The sequence below is a fragment of the Eptesicus fuscus genome, chromosome 13 (assembly GCF_027574615.1).
Source record: "Eptesicus fuscus isolate TK198812 chromosome 13, DD_ASM_mEF_20220401, whole genome shotgun sequence".
Lineage (NCBI taxonomy): Eukaryota > Metazoa > Chordata > Mammalia > Chiroptera > Vespertilionidae > Eptesicus > Eptesicus fuscus.
The window spans coordinates 12678742-12701647 of record NC_072485.1 but is presented as its reverse complement, the minus strand read 5'-3'; the positions used below and the strand labels follow the sequence as shown (position 1 = coordinate 12701647).

Below are 22906 nucleotides of genomic sequence, written 5' to 3'. Positions count from 1 at the left end.
ACCGTGCTGTTCTTTCTACAAGTCATCCCTGGAAACGGGACTCAAAAGGTTTTCTTTTGTAAGCACCTAATTCTCTTAGGTCCTTTATGTTTAAAATAGTTCCCAGTTACAACTGGACCCTGACTGGAAAAATTAGAATGAGACCTGTCTCTGTGCAGTATCACCTCAGGGTTTATTATCAGACTGAGCTTCTGGATCAGCAGAGTTTGGACCTGAACTACTCTTTTTTTTTTTTTTTTAAAGTTAATCCTCACCTGTGGGGATTCCATTGTTTTTCTACTAAAACAGAAGCTCTTATTAAGAATCTTTAGGGCCCTGGCCAGATAGCACAGTTGGTTAGAGTGTCATTCTGATATGCCAAGGTTGTGGATTAAATCCCCAGTCAGGGCACATATAAGAATCAACCAATGAATGCATAAATAAGTGGAACAACAAATGGATCTCTCTCTCTCTCTCATCAATCAATAAAAAAAGAGAGTCTTTAGGTTTGGAGGCATGTAAGAGATAATCTCTTTCAGCAGCCTCATTTTGCTTTATTTTATTGTATGTACTATGTTTTTTTTTTCTGTTTGGTTTCCTTTTTATCTACTTTTAAAAATTTGGTATAACTTAAAGTGCACATAAAAGTGTAGCTCTATGAATTTTTAAATATGTGTACACCATGTTACCACTACTCAGGTCAAGATACAAACATTCTTTAGTACCTCAGAAGACTCCTTCACGTTCTCTCCCACTTGATAGCTCCACTAGAATGTATTAGTTTTGTGGGACTGCCAAGCAGATTACCACAAACTGGTGTCTTAAACTACAGAAATTTATTCTTTTGCAGTTCTGGAGGCTAAAAGTTCATAATCAAGGTGCTGGCAAACCTGGTTCCTTCCGGAGGCTCTGGGGAAGAATCTGTTCCACGTCTCTCTTCTAGCTGCTGGAGTTGCCAGCAATCCTTGGAGTTCCTCTCCCTGTAACCGGATCCCTCCAATATCTGCCTCCCTCATCAGATGGCATTCTCCCTCCACGTCTCTGTGTCCAAATTTCCCTCTTCTTGTAAGGACATCAGTATTGGATTAGGGCTCATCCTAATTCAGTAGAACCTTATCTTACTTGATGACATCGTCAAGGACCTTATTTCCAAATAAAGTCACATTTGCAGGTACCCGATTTAGGACTTCAACGTATTTTTTGGAGGAGTCACAATTCAACCCATAACATCAAAAGTAACCACTATCCCGATTCCTATCATAATAGAGTAGTTTTACTTTTTTGAACTTCTTGAAATACATGTAAATGAAAGCGTTGAGTAGTTCTGGCTTTTTTCACTCCATATACATCCGTGAGATTCATCCCATACCTCCCCAATGCACTATATAGTATTTCATTGTAGATATTTATATACTACACTGTTGATAGACACTTAACGTTTTTCAGTTTGGAGGTTACTAGAATCTGTTTTTACCCATAGAACACTTCTGACACCAAACCTGTAGATTTTCCATATCAATGACCAGTTCTGCCACTCTCCAGATACTCACTGGGTGGCCTGCAATTCAATTCAAGTCTGATACTAACTGCCCAGAGTTAGCATAGATCCCACAGGGTAAAGGCTCAGCCTCACAAGACTTCCCCCACTTCAGATGCCATTTGCAAGCCTGGGACATCTGTACTTCTCACCAGCCAGCTATGAAGTCAGGGGGTTCCCATGACGCCCTCCTCAGGTTTTATAATTCAAAAGAAAGGCTCACAAAATTCATGAAAAGACATTACTTATTATTATTAATTTTTATAAAGGATAAAACTCAGCAACAGCCAACTAGAGGCAGCCGATCCATGATTCTCTCTCACCATGGATGTTTCTATCTCTGTCCCTCTTCCTTCCTCTCTGAACTCAATAAAAAAATATAATAAATAATATTTTTAAAAAGAACAAAGGGGGTAAAATAAAGATATTTTCAGAAAGCAAAAATAGACTTTACCACTAAAAGACTCTAAATAAATTCTAAAGACCTAGCTAAAGTAGAAAGAAAATAAATTCCTGCTGGAAGATCTGGCTACATAATTTTTGGGTCTCAGTACAAGGCCCCAAAATTGCAGGGGTCTTTGTTAAAAAAATATTAAGAATTTCAAGCCCTAGCTGGTTTGGCTCAGTGGCTAGAGCGTTGGCCTGCGGACTGAAGGGTCCCAGGTTCGATTCTAGCCAAGGGCACATGCCCAGGGTTGTGGACTCAATCCCCAGTAGTGGGAGTGCAGGAGGCAGCCAATCAATGATACTTTTTCATCATTGATGTTTCTATCTCTCCCTCTCCCTTCCTCTCTGAAATCAATAAAATTATATTTTTAAAAAAGAATAAAGCTCATTTAAAAAAATATTTGAAGATGGCAACAGCAGAGCATGAAATCAGGCACGGGGCCCTTCTGAGCAGGGGTCCTATGTGACTGTACAGGTCACACACCCATGAATTTGACCCTAGGCATGTCTAAACAATCAACTGCATGTAACAATAATAAATTTATCTATTTTATGGGAGAGAAAAAGCAAGCTAGAATTAAATTACTAGACAAAAGCATATAAATTGGAGAAGTTACAGTTAAAGTATTCTAAGGTTCTTATATTGTTTGGGGAGAATGAAGACAATTTTTAACTTTAAGTTTGCATGTTAGAATAGCTATGGTAACCATAAAAGAATAGACATAGTGGAATGCATATATGCATAACTCCAGGACACAGACAATAGTGTGGTGAAGGCTTGGGGCAGGGGTGGGGGCAAGCTAGAAGAGGTCAATGGGGGGAAAAGGGAGACATATGTAATACTTTCAACAATAAAGATTAAAAAAAAAGAAACCTGCCCCCCCCAAAATAATAGATATAGTTTATATAACTTTCAAATAAGTAGAGGAGAAAAAAACATAGCCAAATCAAAAGGCAAGGAAGAGAAAAAAAAAGTACCATTAAGTGACATAGTAATTTGATATAAATAAATCCAAATATTCCACTAATCCTTCCATAGACAAATAGACTAAACTCCAATGAAAAGACAAAGATTGCCAGTTTGCAAAAACAAAGACAAAAATAAAATACAGCTATATGCTATTTCAAGAGATGTATAAGCATCATTATTATACAGACATACTGAAAGGCAAAGAATGGGGAAAAAATACCCCAGGCCAATACTAAACTACATAAAAAGAAGCTAGAAAAGATACTAATATATTAGTATCAGGAAAGACTGACTCTAACACAAAAAGTATATAGATAAAGAGTGTCATTTCATAATGATAAAAATATTCAATTCACCAAAAATAAATATCATTTTAATAGTTACTATGTACCTAATAAGAAAAAATTAAAATATACAAAGCAAATATTGGCAAATCTACTAGGAGAAACTGACGAAGCCCCCATCACAGAGGGATTGTTTAATGCACTGGTTCTCAAACTTCAGTATACATCAGAACCCATGGAAGGCTTATTAAAACACTAGAGGCCTGCTGCATGAAATTCGTGCATGGGTAGGGTCCCTAGGTCTGGCTGGCAATCAGGGCGGATCAGGGCCTTCAGGCTACCAGCCGAGGCCTCCCTTCGTCCCACACCACCCCCTGGTGGTCAACACATGTCACAGCGAGCAATCAAACTCCCAGTCTCTGGGTCAATTTGCATATTAAGCTTTTATATATATAGATAGGCTGTTGGGCCCACCTCCAGAGCTTCTGATTTAACAGGCTGAAGGTAACCTTGGTTGTTGTGGCTCAGTTGGTTAGAGCATTCTCTGGTACACTGAAAGGTCGCAAGTTTGATTCCGGGTCAGGGCACATACCCAGGTATCAGATTCCATCTCTGGTCAGGGCAAGTGAGGGAGGCAATGGTGTTTCTCATCTCACATTGATGTCCCTCCCTTCTCCCTCTCTTTCTCCCTTCCTCTCTCTCTCAAATCAATAAAAAGCATGTCCTCAGGTGAGGTTTAAAAAAAAATGCTGAAGGTGAAGTCTCAGAATTTCCACTTCTAACAAGTTCTCAAGTACTGTTGATATTTTTGGTATCATCTGACAGTCATATGGGTGCTCCCTTGTAGTAACTAACTGTTTTTCACTTGCTGCTTGTAAGATTCTCTCTTTGTCTTTTGCCCTGGCATTTCAATTATGATGTGTCTTGGTGTGGTCCTCTTTGGATTCCTCTTGTTTGGGGTTCTGTGCGCTTCCTGAACTTGTAAGTCTATTTCTTTCACAGGTGGGGGAAGTTTTCTGTCATTATTTCCTCAAATAGGTTTTCAGTATCTTGCTCTCTCTCTTCTGGCACCCCAAAAATTGGATATTGGTATGCTTAAAGCCATCCCGGAGGCTCCTTATGCTATCCTCACACTTTTGGATTCTTCTTTCTTTCCGCCTCTCTGGTTGGGTGTTTTTTTCTTCCTCATATTCCAGAACTTTGGTTTGACTCTTTGGGTGCGGTGGTCTACTCTGTATATTCTTTATTTCACAGTGTATGCATAATTTCTGACTGGTCCTTTTCCATTTTTTTGGTATTCACACATTTTTAGAATCACTGGTTTAACAATCACTGGTTTCGATAATGGATAGGTCAAACACATAAAAAATCAGTAGGAGATGGAATATTTGAAGAGCACCATTATTAAGCTTGATCTAATGGACACATTAGAACATTAGAGAATACACATTATTTTAAACACACTGGAACCTTTATGAAAATTGACCATGTATACTCAGTCTTAAAGCTAGTCTTGGCAAATTTCAAAGTATTGGTACCAGAGGCTACTTTACCATGCAATTAAGTTAGAAATCAATTGTATAAAAATAACTGAAAAAGTCTTATTATGCTTAGAAATTAAGGGATGTCTTAACAACCCATGAGCAAAGAAGAAATTATAATGGAAAGATGGAAGGAAGGGTAGAAGCATCTTTCATTTCTTGAATACCACTGGTCATATCTGGAACTGTGGTCTGTATATATTTGCTTTCACCCAATACTCGTAGGTTGATTTGCACTCTGTCCTATAATAAGACAATGGTAATAATGTGAATTCTTCAAACAAAGTTGCCATTGAAGCACACAGTATTACTGGTTTAGTCTGTTCAATAACAGGTAATTCTGACATTTTCATTTTTGGTACCTTGTGTACTTTTGGAAATTTAAATTGAAGACAGATTGACTCCAAGATTCTTAGAACTCCTCTGAAACAGAAAATAAGGAGGCTTAGCTGGAACAAGACAGCTATTCATCCTTGGGGGTTGCAAGTATAATGGCTACAGAAGTATTTAATAGATGCTACAAATAGGATCTTTTAAAATAATGGGTTTTCTCCCCTCACCTCACATAATTATCATTTTTGTGTGTTTGGTGAGAATATCTAAGATCTACTCTCTTAGCAAATTTCAAGTTTACAATACAGTAGTGTTAATTACTGTCACTATACTATATATTAGATCTCCAGAACTTATCCTATATAATAAAAGTCTAATATGCTAATTGTCCCCTTGGGTGGTCATTCAATTGGGAGACCAGAGTTTGACCACTTGGTATGATGTGCACTGACCACCAGGGAGTGGCGCTGAACATGGAGGGCGTTGGCATCACAACGCGGGCAACGGGCGGCAGTAGAGGCGCTGCCGGCCCTGATAGGCCCCGATGAGAGCTGGACTGTAGCAGGATGGTGGAGCAGGTGAGCATGCGGCCAAGGCAGGTGAGAGTGGGGGCCTGATCACCCCGCCGATCGCCCCGCAGACAGAGACCAGCAGTGGTGGTGCGGGGAAGGCCTACCACCCGGCTCCCAAGTGCTGAGGGAGCCGGGCGGTGGGGCCCGGCCACGATCAATTGTCCCACAGACAGGATGTTAGAGCAGGTGAGGGGGCAGCACCAGGCCAAGGTGGGGTGCCAGGCAGGGCTGCGGGGCTGCGAGGCTGGGGGCACAAGCTGGGGCTGTGAGGCTGGGGTCACGAGCTGGGGCCCGATCTCTGCAGGCCACCCCGAGAGACCCCACCCATGCACAAATTCGTGCACCAGGCCTCTAGTTCATCTTGTACTCTTTGACCAATTCCCCCCCATTTCACCCATTGCCTGGTAACCACCATTCTACTCCCTTTCTTCACAGAGTTTGACTCTGAGATTTGGAAGTCTGTTTATTTACAATTATCTTTGAAAACAGAGAGGTAGAGATGTTGTGAAAGGAGCTCAGGGATGCTTGTCAGTTAAACCAGAGAGGCAGCCTGGTGACCTTGATATGAGTCAGTTACTGTTCTGAAGACCTTGAGCATGCTACTTAACCTTTCTGAGCTTTAGTTTACTCACCTGAAAGAACAGTGCGAACAAGCCTGTTAAAAATAGTGCTAACAAGCTGATAAATGCTAATAAGCCTAGCATTTTTAGAAAGCGTGTGTGGCAGACTACATTTTCCAATGGTGGCTGCAACAATATTTCCCATCCCTCATGACCTCCCACATATCTCCTATCACGATGTGGGGGTTATCTTAGTTTGCTGGGGCTGCTCTAACAAATTAACGTAGACTGTGTGCCTTAAACAACAAACCTTTATTTCTCACGCTCTGGAAGAGGGAAATCTGAGGGCTGGGTAGCAGCATGGTCCGGTTCTGGTGAGAGTCCCTCTCCTGGGTTGTAGACTGCCAACTTCTCATTGAATCCTCACGTGGTGGAGCAAAGCCAACTGGCTCTCTGGTCTCTCAGAGGGCTCAACTCTCATGCTCCACAACCTCCCACAGTCCCCACCTCCAAATGCCATCACATTGGGAATTAGATTTCACAACATGAATTTTGGAGGGTCACAAACATTCAGTTCATAAGATGCTTCCCCTTGTGTCTGGGTTTGTGATTATGGTATCGATGGTGCTCTGTGACTTCTGAAGCTAGGTCATGAAAGGCAATACTGAGGGGAAAACATCAGTCTTTAACATTTGGAAGCCGGCCTTATTTTTCCTCTTATTGAGCACAAACAATCTTAAGAGTATCATCCTCAGACATGATTGTTCTGAGACCATGATAAAATGAGACAAAGCACAAAAACAAGGTCACTGTGCCACTCACGAAATACCAACTCTCCTTCTCTTGGTCAAAATGAGTGAAGCAACTTCACCAATTGCAGTTTCATCCTTACCTTAGTCTGCTCTTCGTATAGGTAGGATAATTGAGACATCAATCAGATCCTTCCTCAGATCTTCCCTCAAATAACTCAAGCAAAGCCCAAATCCTTTAATAGGTTCTTTCTAACATCCTCTTTTTTTTTTTTTTTTGTCTAAAATTTTACATATGTCTCCTTTTCCACTGATTAACATCCTCTTTTTTTAAAAAAATATATTTTTATTGATTCAGAGAGGAAGGGAGAGGGAGAGAGAGATGGAAACACCAATGGTGAGAGAGAATCATTGATTGGCAGCCTCCCGCATGCCCCACACTGGGGATTGAGCCCACAACCTGGGCATGTGCCCTGACCGGGAATCAAACTGTGACCTCCTGGTTCATAGGTTGATGCTCAACCACTGAGCCATGCCGGCCAGGCTCTAACATCCTCTTACTGAGACATCTGTAGTTCTCCCATGGGATTTTTTCTCCCTCACTGCTAGGAGTAATGAACTAAATTTGTTTAACTACATGTATATTCATGATGGTCTTTGACTGGAGTATATCAACTACATTTTTTTTCCTCTTAGGACACTTTCTTGGGGGTGGGGCTGGAGGCAGGGTGGGGAGGGAAACCAGGTGCCAGGTAAGCAGACCAATTACCCTAAAGTCACCAGATTGTGAGGACTAAGTGGAGAGACATATGCTGGTCAGGCCCTAGATGCTCCAGCCCTAACACCCCACCCCACTGTCCCTCATCTCACCCCACCGTGGGACTTCTAGCTTCAGCTACCTTCTGACTGGAACTGCATGGAAGACTTGAGCCAGGCCTCCTGGCCCAGACCTTCCTAAATTTCTGACCCACAGAAACCACAGAGATAATTAAATGATTGTTGTTTGAAACCACTAAGATTTTGGGTGATTTGATACATTCAATAGATAACTGGAACAGGATTGAAAATGTTTAGCCTGGCTGGTGTGGCTCAGTGGTTGAGTGTTGACCCATGCACCAAGAAGGTGCTGGTTCGATTCCAGGTAAGGGCACATGCCTGGGTTTTGGGCTCCAATCCCCAGTAGGGGGTATGCAGGAGGCAGTCGATCCATGATTCTCTCTCATTATTAATGTTTCTATATCTCTATACCTCTCCCTTCCTTTCTCTCTAAAATCAATAAAAACATATTAAAAAAATAAGAAAATGTTTATAACATATCTGGCACACAGTAGGTGCTCAATAAGCGGTAGCTATCTTTTGGAATTTGTAAGAAGAAGGTTATTATGTACAAAATCTCCAACACCCAAGTAAATTCTTTTTCCAGTAAATTTTCTTTAACAAAAACACCATTGGTGCCATGGATCCATTCAATTTATTTTAATCCTGATACCAAAATAATGTAGACTGATCAATATTCCTCAGTGAGGGATGAATTTATTTTAGACCAATGCTAGAGCGTTACTATCATTACTACTTTTTGAGGAGGGTTTTCTGTTTAGAAAATACTACCTATAAGTTAGTTCAGAACTTTAGAGTCCCTATCAGTGGTAGACTATATTTCCCAGCCCCGTTTTCCTGTGGGGTGATATGTTGAGTCTAACATGTTTTGAATGAGGATTAACATGATTTATTGAGTAATGTCTTAACTGAATATTTTTTTAAATTGCAGAAGTAGAATATTCCCATAGTAAGAACACAAAATGAAGATGTGTAAGGCCATTCATCCTCCCTCATTCCTCTCCTCACTTTTCCCACCACCACTCCCATGATCGAAACTAATATCAGTAGCCTGGACATGGGAAATATAAAGATATATGTGTAGATTTATATGTACATATAAAGATACTTAGTTACTTAATTGGTGGTTTTTACTAAAATGAAATCATGTTATACAGTTATTCTGCAACTCTGCAACTTTTTTCCCCTCACTTGACAGTTTATCATGATCTCTACATGTTAGTGTATATGCATTTGCTTTGGTTTCCTATGGCTGCTACAACAAATTACAACCAACATTGTGGCACTACAAATTTATTCTCTTACAGCTTCTGGAGGTCAGAGGTCTGAAATCAGGTTTACTGGGCTACAGGTGAGGCTAAAGTTGTCAGGGCTACTTTATTTTTGATGCTCTGAGCTTCTAGTGACTGCCTTTGTCTTGTGATGCCTTCTCCATCTCCAAAGCCTCTTTTGCTATCCAGTAGTTCCCCTCACCCATGGGGATATGTTCTAAGACCCCAGTGGATACCTGAAACCATGGATGGTACCAACTCCTATACATACTCTGTTTTTTCCTATACGTACATAGTTTTTCACTTAAAGAAAGCACTTTTGGCATATCTGAATTGCCAGCAACATTACTCTTGCATTTTGTGGTCAATATTGACTAAAATAAGGACCACTAGAACACAAGCACTGTGATACAGCAAGAGTCGATCTGATAACGGAGAACTAAGCCATGAACAGATATTGTATACCGCATTGATATGCTGATCAAAGGGATGATTCGTAATTTAAAATTCATGAATTGTTCACATCTGAAATTTTCCATTTAATATTTTTGGACCGTGGGTGACCATGGGTAACTGAAACTGGGGAAAGTGAAACCATGAAAAAGGGAGGGACTACTGTATAAAGCAGCATTCTCAGGTTCTAGGGATGAACCGGGTATTTTTGGGGTGACATTATTCAGCCTGCCACAACATCTAAATCCATCTTTTAATCTCATGTGTTTATACAAAACACATCCTATATAATAAAACCCTAATATGCAAATTGACTAAATGGCAGAATGACTGGTTGCTATGACGCTTACTGACCACCAGGGGGAAGGCACTCAACGCAGGAGCTGCTCCCTGGTGGTCAATGCGCTCCCACAGGGGGGTGCCCTTCAGCCAGAGCCGGCTCATGGCTGGCGAGTACAGTAGCTGTGGCTGGAGCGGGCCTAAGCCGGCAGTCGGACATCACCCAGGGGTCCCAGTCTGTGAGAGGGCACAGGCTGGGCTGAGAGACCCCTCCAGTGCATGAATGTCATGTGCCAGTCCTCTAGTTTTTATATAAAAGGGACTGGATCAAGCATGCTGGAGTGATTTAAGTGTAGTAGTGTTCTTTTTCTTCTTTCTGTATCCCTTAACTTTTTAAAGATTACTCTGTTGACATGTATCCTACCCTATTCTCCATGCTCACTAACCAAATACATATTGCCAAATAAAAAAACCCCAAATCTGATTTAGGTGAGGAGAGACTTTATCTGAAAGGATTATTGCAAGGTGTGGGGGGTACTGCAATAGTAGGAAGGGGACTCTTCTCTGACAGGAGGGAGTGGAATGAAAAGGTTCTTGATTAGATAGTAGATCAGAGAATGTTTTACCCTGAGGCAAACATGTTCTCAGGACAGGCCTAATAAGAAGGGGTTACATGCTGGCTCAGGCCTGGAGGGAGAAGAGGAATTTAACCAGTTTGATTAAGGAGCACTTTATTCCTATTGGTCAGGGGCTACAGATAGTTCAGCTAATTATTTATAAGGCAAAGGATATAAATATGGAGGGTCAGTGTCTGGCTTTGTTCTGGGTGACAAAGAGCACCTCTGGGTCTTATCTAAGTCGCATGGGGAATGCTGTGCCTTTGCAGTATGCCACTTTCAAGAACACAAAAATGTCGAAGTGTGAGCGGCAAAATGGCATCAGGTATTACTGGCGGAGTTAGACCGGACCTGGGTTCAGCAACCTTGGTACTTGAGTTCTGGCTAAGAGCCAAGACTCAAATACAAGCAAAAGTTTATTTAGAGGAGGAGAAACCAAGATGGCGGCATAGGTAAACACCTATACTGCTGCCTCACACAACAATTTCAAAACTGCAACTGGAAGACAGAGCGGACATCGTCCAGAACCACTGGAAAGCTGGCTGAGTGGAAATTCTACAACTAGAAGGAAAGAGAAAAGGACACTGAGACTCAGAGGAGCTGTGGAGGACAGAGGTGCAGAGACCCGCGTGCAGAAAGGGCGGGTGGCTGAATACGCTGCTGGCTTACTCGCTGCGCGAGGAGAGGGCTGGCAACAAGTGCGCAGCTAGCTTTCTCGTTCGGGAGGGAAACAAAACCTCCCGACTGCACTGAAATCCAGTTCTGGGTGAGACTTTTGGGTACCTAGACTCATTCGGGGAGAAACTGGACTGTCTGGCAACGGGTGAAACTCAAGAGCAGCCTTCTCTCAGAGGTGCGTGCAGCCATTGCCATGGGACACTGAGACACAGAGGCCTCTTAGGGCGGGGCTGATGGGAAACCAAGGCTGTCTGCTCCACCCTGAGACTCTGCCCCATCCTAGCTGAGCACAGAAGCTCTCCCAGTGGAGACACAGCTGATCCTCACAGCCAATTGGCCTGGAGGTCAACTCCCCCCAGTGATACTAACAACAATCTAGGCTTAACTACAACAAGACTGCACACACAGCCCACAAAGGGGTGCACCAAGAGTGTCCACCTCAGGTAACTGGGGAGGCTGAGCCACTGGGCCCTGCTAGGACACCTAGCACACAAAGCCACTCCATCAACTCAGGGAAGCAGCTAAAATGCGGAGACAAAGAGGCAGGTCACAAATGAAGGAAATGGAGGACAGCAAGCAACTGGATATAGAGTTCAAAACCATGGTTATAAGGTTTTTCAAGAATTTCCTAGAAAAGGCCGATAAATTTAACAAGACCCTTGAGGATATGAAAAAGGATCAACTAGAAATTAAACATACACTGAGTGAAATAAAAAATATTATACAAAGACCTAAAAGCAGACTAAAGGATCATAAGAATCAAGTCAAAGATTTGGAATACAAAGAAGCAAAAAACCCTCCTCCGGAAAAGCAAAAAGAAAAAAGAATCCAAAAATATGAAGATAGTGTAAGGAGCCTCTGGGACAACTTCAAGCGTACCAACATCAGAATTATGGGGGTTCCAGAAGAAGAGAGAGAGCAAGATACTGAGAACCTATTTGAAGAAATAGTGACCGAAAACTTCCCCCACCTGGTGAAAGAAATAGACTTACAAGTCCAGGAAGCACACAGAACCCCAAACAAAAGGAATCCAAAGAGGACCACACCAAGACACATCATAATTAAAATGCCAAGAGCAAAAGACAAAGAGAGAATCTTAACAAGCAACAAGAGAAAAACAGTTAGTTACCTACAAGGGAGCACCCATACAATTGTCAGCTAATTTCTCAACAGAAACTATGCAGGCCAGACGGGAATGGCAAGAAATATTCAAAGTGATGAATAGCAAGAAACTACAACCAAGATTACTCTACCAAGCAAAGCTATCATTCAGAATTAAAGGTCAGATAAAGAGCTTCACAGATAAGAAAAAGCTAAAGGAGTTCATCACCACCAAACCAGAATTATATGAAATGCTGAAAGGTACTCTTTAAGAAGAGGAAGAAGAAGAAAATGATAAAGATAAAAATTATGAACAACAAATACATATCTATCAACAAGTGAATCTAAAAACCAAGGGAATAAAAAATCTGATGAACAGTATTAACTGGTGAATATAATAGAATCAGGGGCATAGAAAGGGAGTGGACTGACAATTCTCAGGGGAAAAGGGGAGTGGGGGGTGTGGGAAGAGATTGTACAAAAAGCGTACACCTATGGATGAAGACAATGGGGGGGGGAGGTAAGGGCAGAGGGTGGGGTAGGAAACTGGTGGAGGGGAGCTATGGGGGGAAAAGAGAGGAACAATTGTAATAATCTGAACAATAAAGATTTATTAAATTAAAAAAAAGACAAAAGTTTATTTAGAAAGTCAGAGAGGTAGAAGTGAGCCATGGAAGAAGTGAGCCAGTTGGGCTGTGTGGACTCAGGAAACAAGTTACAGAGGCAAAAGAAGGACCCTTGGAGCTTAGGAGAAAGAAAAAAGGTTATACATGCCTGGGGGAAGGAGAGTGGAGAAAGGCCCAGGTGGGCATGGTCCTTCTCTTGAGGGGGTTTATCTGGAGGTCTCTACCTCAGTAGAATATTCATCAGCTTTCCAGGTGTGTCCCCTCAGGGTTCTGGTCTTCACTGACTGGTCATGACCAGGGCAGATGGTCATTAGTAATGGAAGCTGGTCCTGATGTCAGCCATGGCGTTGCCCTACCTGACCTTGCTGCTTTTCTGGGCCTGCAGCTGAAATACAACTGAGGCCTACATTTTATTTCTAGAGCTTAATACTTAAGGGAATGATCCTGCAAGGGACTTGTATGGGAATCGTATGAAGCTGTTCTCCAGTTCCATTTATACCTCCTCTAAGGGTCTACTGTACGACGGGCAACATGCCAGGGGAGGAAAGGTCAGGGGGATAAATCACATGATCGGCGATATGCTACGGGAGAAAGGTCAGCCTGGGTATAAGGCCTCACCCTATAGTTGTCCATTGCTAGGCACCCGGGGCTTTCTGCTTTGGTGACCTCTGTACTTGGCCTATGTTCATACTCTGGTCAAGTCCAAGACCCAAGTCTGGTCTGACCCCACTGGTCTAACACCTGGTGCCTCAGAGCACACCTTGCCTTTTCCTCTCCCCCTCCTGACACTTCCCTGTATCTTACCTTTTCCACTCAAAAGCAGCTAGAGAAAATCCTTTTCAAGGTCTGGCACAGCTCTTTTCCATTCTTTAAATGTCCTCATAATGTTTCACAATGCGATTGTGAACCAGCACCAGAGGTTAGACCTGCAGGGTCATACCGATCATGGGTTCAGCAACCTTGGTACTTGAATTCTGGCTAGGAAAGAATTCAGAGCCAAGACTCCAACTATAAAATAACATCTATTTATCAAATCACAGAGGTAGGCCCTAGCCGGTTTGGCTCAGTGGACAGAGCGTCCGCCTGCAGACTGAAGGTTGCAGGGTTCGATTCCGGTCAAGGGCACATGCCCGGGTTGCAGGCTGGGTCCCAGGTTGGGGGCGGGGGTGTGTGTGTGTGTGTGTGTGTGTGTGTGTGTGTGTGTGTGTGTAGGAGGCAGCCAATCAGTGATTCTTTCTCATCATTGATGTTTCTATCTCTCCCTTTCCCTTCCTCTCTGAAATCAATAAAAATATATTTAAAAAATAAAATCACAGAGGTAGAATAAGTAATTTGTAGAAGAAATGTGCTTAGAAAACAAGTTACAGAAGTAAAGGAAGGGGCCTTGAGCTTGGGAGTGAGAAAGCTAAGCCTGGTGGGGAGGAGGAAGGGGAAGGGAAGAGGAAAGGCCTCGAGTGGTCCTGGGAGCACTGGGTCCTCGTCCTAAGGGTTTAAGGACGGAGAGTTAGGAGAGGTCCCAGGGGAAGGTCTTAATAAATATTCAGCAGCTTTCCAGGTGTGTCCACTCAGGGTCTAGGTCTCCCCTGATTCAATCAATCAGCTCCAGGGCAGGGGATCATTATTCAATGCAGCTGGGCCTGAGGTCAGCCTTGGGGTGACTGATCTGTTTTGCTGCTTTTCTGGGCCTGGAGCTGAAATACAACTGAGGCCTAGGTGTTATCTCTAGGGAGGAAAGGGCAGAGGGTCCAAACGCATGACCAGCCATATGCTAGGGAGGAAAGGTCACCCTGGGGGCGAGGTCCCACCCTGCAACTGTCCTTTGCTAGGCACCCGGGGCTGTCCACCTGGTGACCTTCTGCACCGGGCCCGCGGTCCTTGCTCTGCTCCTGTCTGTCTAACTGCCTGCCACCGTTGTACCATATTATTCAGTCCTCTCTCTATGGATGACCATGGTCCTCATTTTCATTTCCCCCCCATCTCACTTCAACAATCAGAAAAAAATCATTTCACTTAGACCTCGGCGTTCCTGTAGCTGCTAAACTTGGGGCTCCTAACGTTGCATTTCATTTTTCAAAATCTGTTTTCTTTCTTAGAATCTCCTCGCAGAACCGTCCACCTGTTTGAATTTAGATTTGTTTCGCTCCCCTCTCACTGCCACCTCCTCCCACCTGGCCCAAGGGAGGAAGCGGCTGGGGGAGACGTTCTTTTGTCTTCCCGCTCCCCTTTCCCGCTCCCCTTTCCCGAAGCAGCAGGTGGCCCCCTGAGGGCCTGCCAGGGGGAGTCAGGAACGCGTGGGCCCAGCTCCTCGTCCCTCCGGGTCCGCTGAAGCCTGGGGGGGAGGGTGGGGGGGGGGGGAAGGCGTGGCCAGGCCTGGGCATCCTGGCCGGGCGCCAGGGTTGGCACTTGGCACGGTCCCCTGGGCTGGCAGCTCCCAGACAACTGATTACTGAAAGGCAAGCCGCACACACCGCAGGGTGAGGGAGGAGACACCCCACAAAGACACGTTTCCGGGTTCCTTTCAAGACGTTACCCATGTTTTTTTTTTTTTTAGAAAAAGAAACAGAAGTAAAAGCGCCTTCAGTTGTTTTGGGTGGAAAATAGGCTTTCTAAATTAGTCGGAGGGAGGGAGGCTGGGAGGTGCAGGGAGGGGCCAGCCGGTCCTCTCCAGTTTGCAAAGTTCAGGCAGTCGCTAACCCACGGCTTCCTAAGTGAGGACACGCGGCACCACGTTGCCGCGTTTGCTGGTTTCAAACCGGGGCCCTGGGAGCCTGAGATGCGTCCTGGGTGTCACCCCACGCGGAGGCTGGACTGCCAAGGCGGAAAAAAGGCGCCCTCTCTCCGCCGCCGCCCCCGGGCCGGGCTGTAATCTGCAGAGGAATTCCCGCCTGGCCCTCGGGGCTTGACAGTTAATGATTTGCCGCCGAAGGAGCCGGCGGGGGCAGCCGGAGGGCCGGGCGAGCGGGAGCGCGGGCGCCGGGGCCGAGCCGCGCTGAGCCCCGCCGGCCTCCCAGGCGCCGCCTCCCGTCTTCCGGGCCCGGGCACCTCGGGGGGTTCCGGGCGCGTCGGAGGGGTTCCGGGCGCGGAGACCGCGGGCGCCCCGATGGAGGCAGCCCCGCCGGCGGGGCCCGGCGCCCCGCAGCCGCAGCCGCAGCCGCAGGCGCAGGGCCCCGCGGACCCCGTCGCCGGTCTGCTGCCCAGGCTGCGGGGCAAACTCTTCACCTGGTGAGTGGACGGGCGCGCGGGGCCGCGGGTGGCGGCAGAGCGCCCGGCGGGCAGCGAGGGCGGCGGCGGGGACTTTGGGGCTGGGTTAGGGGAGACTCCCCATGTGCAGCGGGGATGCAGCCTTCACCTGGCTTTGTGAAGCGCTCGGTGCTCCTCCCTCGTCCCTTCTTAGGAATCGCGGGAATGCATTTCAGAGGACTGGGTCGGGGGGGGGGGGTGGGGGGGCGGGCGAGATTCGCCCTGTTGGCACTGCTAGGTCGGTCCCAGGTGGCCTCCCAGCCGGAGGGGGCGAAGTCCCCAGGGGTGCGGTGCAGGAGGGGTGCCCACCCTGCGGCTCGGCAGGTGGGTGAGCTCCGCTTCCCGGCGCCGGCGAGCGCATCGCTGCTGCAGCCGAGCCGTCTGACGGGCCCTGCGCCTGCCCTGCCAGGAGTGCACCCCAGTGAGGAGAAATCGGGGTTCAGAGTGGTGGTGCCGCCCGGACGTAGTCTGGGGCCTGCCTCCTCCCCGGGCCTGAGCGGGGCTGGGGCCGGGGAAGCCGGCTTCTGCTGTCACTGTGGGAGACAGAAATGTGCTGAGGGGTTGAGAGCGGCTCTGGGACCGAGAAAAGCATTTCTGTGGCTCCTGGAGGGCTTGAATCTGGAAATAGAAACAACCCAGGATCTAAATAATGAAAGCCAACGATTATTGAGCCTTCTCTGGATCAAGTACTGTGCTTGGCAATTTAAATGGATAATATCGACTCACCCTCACTACTTCAGGAGAGGGCACTGTTGTTATACCCACTGTGCAGATGGAGAAAGAATAAAGGTTAGGCAGTTTGCCTCAGGCCATGAGATGGACTCCAAGGTATGGTGCCTGCGAGCTCCAGTCCTCACTGCAGCCTCAACCACTCCTGCCCCCTGGCGCGGCCCATGAACTGGCATTTGCCGCCCCCTCCCACCCCTTCCCCGGCCAGGTTAACGAAGAGAATTTCAGCGCTCACTTTGGAAGCACATGTACAAAGAGCATTTCTCTTTAAAGATCGTGAAAACGACGTCCTGGAAAAGTCATACCATTTCCAAAACTAGATCCATAATGGATGTGTTTCAAGGGGAAAGTTGGCCAAAAATTACCTAGTACCAGGCAGCTGTATGTGTCCTGATAAACGTAACCACAGGTTCTCAGCGGGGAGGCAGAGCACTAGAGTGAGGAAGGCCACAGATTCATTCTGGACTCAAACCCTGTCTGTGCCGCTTACCAGTTGGGTGACTTTGGGCAAGTTGCTCAACTTCTCTGCCCCAGTTGTGTTTGTGAAATGGAGACAAGAACAGTACCTGCCCCGGGGATGTTGTGAGCATGAAGGGGCTGACTGCACAGGAGTGGGCAGACAGCTGGCTCATGCTGCTGCTGGTCACTCGCCACCAGCTCTCCATACTCGGTGATGGGAAGATGGTGCAGGAGACGCCAGCAGCCTGGATGTTGGGGCACACGATATGGCAACTGTCATTGCTAACAAGGTTTAGCAATATCTTTTCTCTTAATGTTCTCATATTTAAAAAATGCCGGTATGCTTTCCAGTCAGGAGTACCTACTAGCTTCCTAACTAGGAGATTTCCTCTGCCTTTGAACACACTGTTTTTGTATCTCCCTTGTGGGTCTTGACTTTCTTCCTTGTGTGATAGCTGATGGGCAAAGTCCTTAACAGCAGAATCAAGTCTTTTTTCATTTCGGTATTTCCCACAAGCCTGAGCACAGACGTGAGTGAATGGATGAGGGATGCCATTCTGCCACACACCCGGCACTCTTCCCTCTGCTGGCCTTTATTCATGCTGAGGGTCTTGGGCAGGAGCCTTTCTTGGGTTGGCAGAGCTCTTCAGTTCATTACGGGTTTCAGTCTTCCCTGTGTCAACCAGACACTGGATTCTGGTTTGTAGTTTCTCCTTGCCTTAGCCAGCAATCAGAAAAGTGCAGTTTACCAGATACCCAGCACTCCTTATACTCAATATTTTAAACTCTCACTATTAAAACTTACCTCCCAAATTTGAGTTTGGCTGCACGAATCACTAACAGTGGCCAGGAGTCCATGAGGGGTGGAGAGGGGTTGGTGAGTTAGATGTGTTCTCATCAGATGGATAGGCTATAGATGGATAGTTTGTGACCACACAACCCTTTTCTACTCTTACACCAAAGTGGGAAAAGAATAGCTTGGAAACGGTCCTAAATACAGGGGAAAAGTTTGGGGCCTAGAGCTGGTTCTGTTTTCATTATGGGAGGTATATATTTTAGGTAACCCCATCTACTGATATACCTGCCTTACTAGCATTACAGAAACTTTTCTCTACAATTAAGAATATCAGGCCTGGCTGGTGTGGCTCAGTTGAGCATTGTTCCATGCACCAGTTGGTTTGATTCTGATGTTTCTATCTCTCTCCAAAATCAATAAAAAAAAAAAAAAGATTACTGCCCTGGCCAGTGTTCTCAGTGGTTAGAGTGTTGGCCTGTGCACAGAAGGGTCATGGGTTCAACTCCCAGTCAAGGACACACACCTGGGTTTCAGGTTTAATCCCCCACCCCTATGTGCAGTAGACAACCAATTGATGTTTTTTTTTTTGTTTTGTTTTGTTTTTCTCTCTCTTCCTCCCTCCCTTGTACTCTCTCTAAAAATCAATGGGAAAAATATCCTCGGGTGAGAATTAACAAACAAACAAAAGAATATTAGATCACTCATTCAATAAAAGTTTATGAGTAATTACTATGTGTCAGGCATCCTATATAATAAAAGCCTAATATGCTAAGTGTCCGACCGTTTGACCAGTCACTATGATGTGCACTGATCACCAGGGGGCAGACGCTCTGACCAGTAGGTTAGCTTGCTGCTGGGGTCCGGCCGATCAGGATTGGGCGAGAATGGCTGGACACGCCTTGGAGCCCTTCTGCAGTCCCTCCCTGGCCGGCCAAACTCCCGTGGCCCCTCCTCGGCCAGCTGGCCCCTATCGGCCCCGATCGGCCCCAATCGGGACTAGGCAAGATGGCCCCGATTGCCCCGATCAGGACTGGGCCAGACAGGTCAGACACGCTCTGGAGCCCTCCCGCAGTCCCTCCCTGGCCCTGATCATGTACCAGTGGGGTCCCTCGGGCTGTCCTGTGCCCTCTCGCAATCTGGGACCCCTCGGGGGATGTCAGAGAGCCGGTTTCGGCCTGTTCCCCGCAGGCCAGGCTGAGGGACCCCACCGGTGCACAAATCTGTGCACTGGGCCTCTAGTTCATAATAAGGACAGTTATAAGTTTCCTTTAATTTTGCCTTTTGTTATTTAGTGTTATGAACTCAAATGACAAATACTCTAGTAGGAGGATAAGGGTTTCTAGGAGTACCTAAAGATTGTATACCATCTAGCAGTTTACATTCTAATACCTTATTCCAATTCATACATAAAAAATGTATATTCCTTATAATGACTATCAAATTTATATTTCTAGCAAAAATCTTTAATTATTATTTGATATATTTATCCTTTCCCATTGAATAAATGGTAAGCTTTTTGAGGTCATAAATTTTACCCTATTCTTTTTGTAACACAGTACTGAACATGTGTTCATTCATTCATTTATTCATTCATTCCTTCATTCTTTCATTCACCAAACCTTGAGTATCTATTATGCTCTAGATTTTAGACTAGTCTCTGGGCTACAGAGATGAATAGGATTTGGTTCCTGTTCTCAAAAGCTCATACTCAAATTATGGTAAGAAGTTATGATAGGTGCTTTAGAGGTGAGCACAAAATACAGATAGCACAAACAAAAGCAGAGAGGTAAGGTTGGGGAGCTCAACAGAGAAGGTGGTCAGGATTTTGAAGCACAAAAAAGAGTTTTCCAGGTGGACTAGGTGAGGAAGGGCACTCCAGGCTTGGAGGTGCTACAGAGTTTTTCTCAAGGGACTGAAAGGAGCTTGGGGTGACGGGGCGTGGGCTTGATGAGGAATGAACAATAGTAGTCGGTGAATCTGCACGGGCATGCCTTGTTATTATCTAGCAAAGGGCCTGGCCCTCTCTAATCTCTAATATCAATTAAAAAATTCTTGCAAAAAAGTCCAACAATAAAATGGGCAAAGTAACAGGCCCAGTGAGTGCCCAAAGCCGCCAGAAGCCCACCAGCAACTACTTCCCACCTTGCCCCCATAATGAACCCTGAGGAACCTCCAGAGAGCCCAGAGAACTCCCCCAGTTTGCAAACCACTGGTGCAAGTGATGGGAGGAAGCTGAAATGTTTCGGCCTGAACAAGATGCAGTGAGATTTCTGAAACAGTAAAGTGGGCCTGGTCTTCAGAATCGAATGAGCCATCTCAGCGCTGCCTCTCGCCAGCCATGTGACCCAGGGCAAGTGACTTATCTGCTGCCCAAGGGACTGAGAAAACTATTTTCATAAGATTGTCTAAGGACTGATGAAATATGAGTAGAATGCCCACTGCAGGGTGAATTCTCATTTGGTGGCAGCTGTGAGCCCTTTACTTTTATTTGGCATCACTCTGTGTAGTGAGATGATTTGGGGGCACGCATGAAGGCATGACAAGAGTCCAATGAGAGATCGTAAAGCCTGAACTGAAGTGGTGACAATAGGGATTGGAGGAGAAGGTGAACCCCAGAAAATTCTGGAAGTGCTGTAGAGATGGGGAATGAATAAGCACTGGCAGCCATCTCATCTTCTTCCAAATCAGCCATAAGAAAGGAGCAGAGATAAGCAGTAATAACCCAAAGGCTGTCTAGAACTGATCTGGTTGGTACAGGGGAAAGGACTATAGTCTGGGGCAGAGAACAGCCAGGGCACGTAGAAAAAAAGCGTTTAAAGTCCGTCCTTACCTCTCCCCTGTATTCCATGGGGACAGTTACCAACTGTCCCTTTAACAACTCCTTGCTGCATTGAGAAGCTAATAAAAAGGTTCATCTCTGTCCACCCAGGAATCCAAGCTCCTAGGGCTAATGAGCTAAAACCTAGAGCGAATGCCTCCGCTTTCCTCTTCCAGAGCAGCTGAGGGCAAACCCATGGCTACAGAATAGCCTGATGAAGAGGCACTGGACAATGGCAATCGACAGGGGTTCTGTGGCACCCAAGGATCCTGGGGTTCACCCCTCCCTTCTACTTAAAGTCACCTAGAGGGACTCAGAACCAGGCCTCAGCATTGGTTCTTCCCGGTACATGAGGGGACGGCTATGAGAATGCTCATCCCAGTGTTGTTCGTGGAGGCTGGGAGCTGAAAACTTCCTGGGTGTCCGTCACTGGAAGATCATGGAAGCACAGAATTGTCTGCAGCAGTTAGTTAGAAACAATAGGCTAGATCAGTGGTTCTCAACCAGGGGTGACTTCTGTCCCCTAAAGAGACATCTGAATGTCTGGAGAGATTTTTAATTGTCACAATGCAGAGGGGAGGGGTTGGGGGACGGAAGGGGTAAAGGGGGGGTGTTATACTGGCATTAATTAATTTATTCATAATTTTGGGTAGCAATTCTTCAACATTTAATTGGTTTGCATCAAACAACTTTATAGTGTAGGGCAACCTATTGACTTATTTAGTGGGTCCATTTGCAACTAATCCTGGAGATTTTACCAAGAAAAAAACCATTATTTAAAAGTCTTCATGGTGCATTTAAAACAAATATATGGGACTACTTGCCTTTTAATAAACAACATATCACCTTTTCTTCACGATTCAGTTTCATCATTATGAAATTTATTCCGCTGAGTGGCAGTAATATGCTTAGGGGGCATTGAAGTGAATTATTTTTTCTGACAGTTGTTACTCATGATGTTTTCCGTTACCAAGCATATCTCTGGAAGCCTGCATTCTTTCTAAATTATGACTTTTAACCTGTTAGCACTGTAAACACTAGCTAACCCAGTTCCTTAGAATTGCTTGTACTGAAAATATAAAAAGCTCCTGTATAAATATTTAAATGGTTTTCATTTTAATAAATTATAGCAACTTTTAGTCCACAGATTTGGGGACTTTTTTTTTTATGGATGGTTACAGGAGTCCATGTTAATGAGTCCTCAGATAAAGTGACACTCCACAAACACCTGATTATTTATGTTTGATGCAGAGATAGATTCCATTAAAAACCACAGGTAAGTCCCAAACTTCTTTCTAGTCATTCCTCACAAACCAGAGCGTTAAAGGATCAAATCCTTACCGAGAGCTGGAGGCTAGTGTTTTGCTGTGATTTAGAGCTTCCTAAAGCAGTACTGGGATAAGCTTGCCCAGAAGTGTTTAGAGGAACATTTCCTAAGCTTTTCACTATCTCTGGTATCAAGCCAGAGATAAAAATGATAATAAGCCAATCTTTCTTCAGTTCAGCTTACTTAGTGTACCTAGACTCTAGGTCCTTGAGGAACCCACTATTTGAGGACCTCAGTGTGGACCGACTCCTGTAATCTCTACAATAATTTTCTGCAGCATGTCAAACTCAAAGGCTAACATGGGCCAAATAAACAAGGTCTAAGTTGATGTGGGCCACAAAAAAAAACCCAAAGCTTCAATTTTTATAGAAACATAAGTTTATTTCGATAGAGACATGCTGAATACAAAGGGGTGAAATAAATGAGTCATCACTAACATAAAATAATAGAACATTTTAATAAAAATTCATATTTTTTTCTTGAACATTAACTTACCAGACACTGAATAACTGCACAAATTAATAAGCGTAAGGCAAATAAACCTATTTTTCTTGTTCTCCGAAAGTGAAATATTTCCTGTTGTGCAAACCAAATAGGTCAGTCCAAGACTAATGACGTGGCAATCGGCTGCTAAAATATTCGCTGCTAGTTTTAGTGGAGAGAAATGGTGTGCCTGTGTGCAAAGCAAGTAGGGAAATGAATG

At 45.1% G+C, this 22906-nt stretch overlaps 1 protein-coding gene across 1 annotated transcript in view; it reads left to right on the top strand.

Annotated features, from left to right (window-relative positions):
* Positions 1 to 15602: 15602 nt before the first annotated feature.
* SLC35F2 (solute carrier family 35 member F2) overlaps positions 15603 to 22906 on the top strand; it is a 44024-nt gene continuing 36720 nt past the window's right edge. The window contains 2 exon segments of the mRNA XM_054724944.1: positions 15603 to 15864; positions 15867 to 16056. Coding sequence (XP_054580919.1) covers positions 15744 to 15864; positions 15867 to 16056 — 311 coding nt within the window. The 5' untranslated portion in view covers positions 15603 to 15743.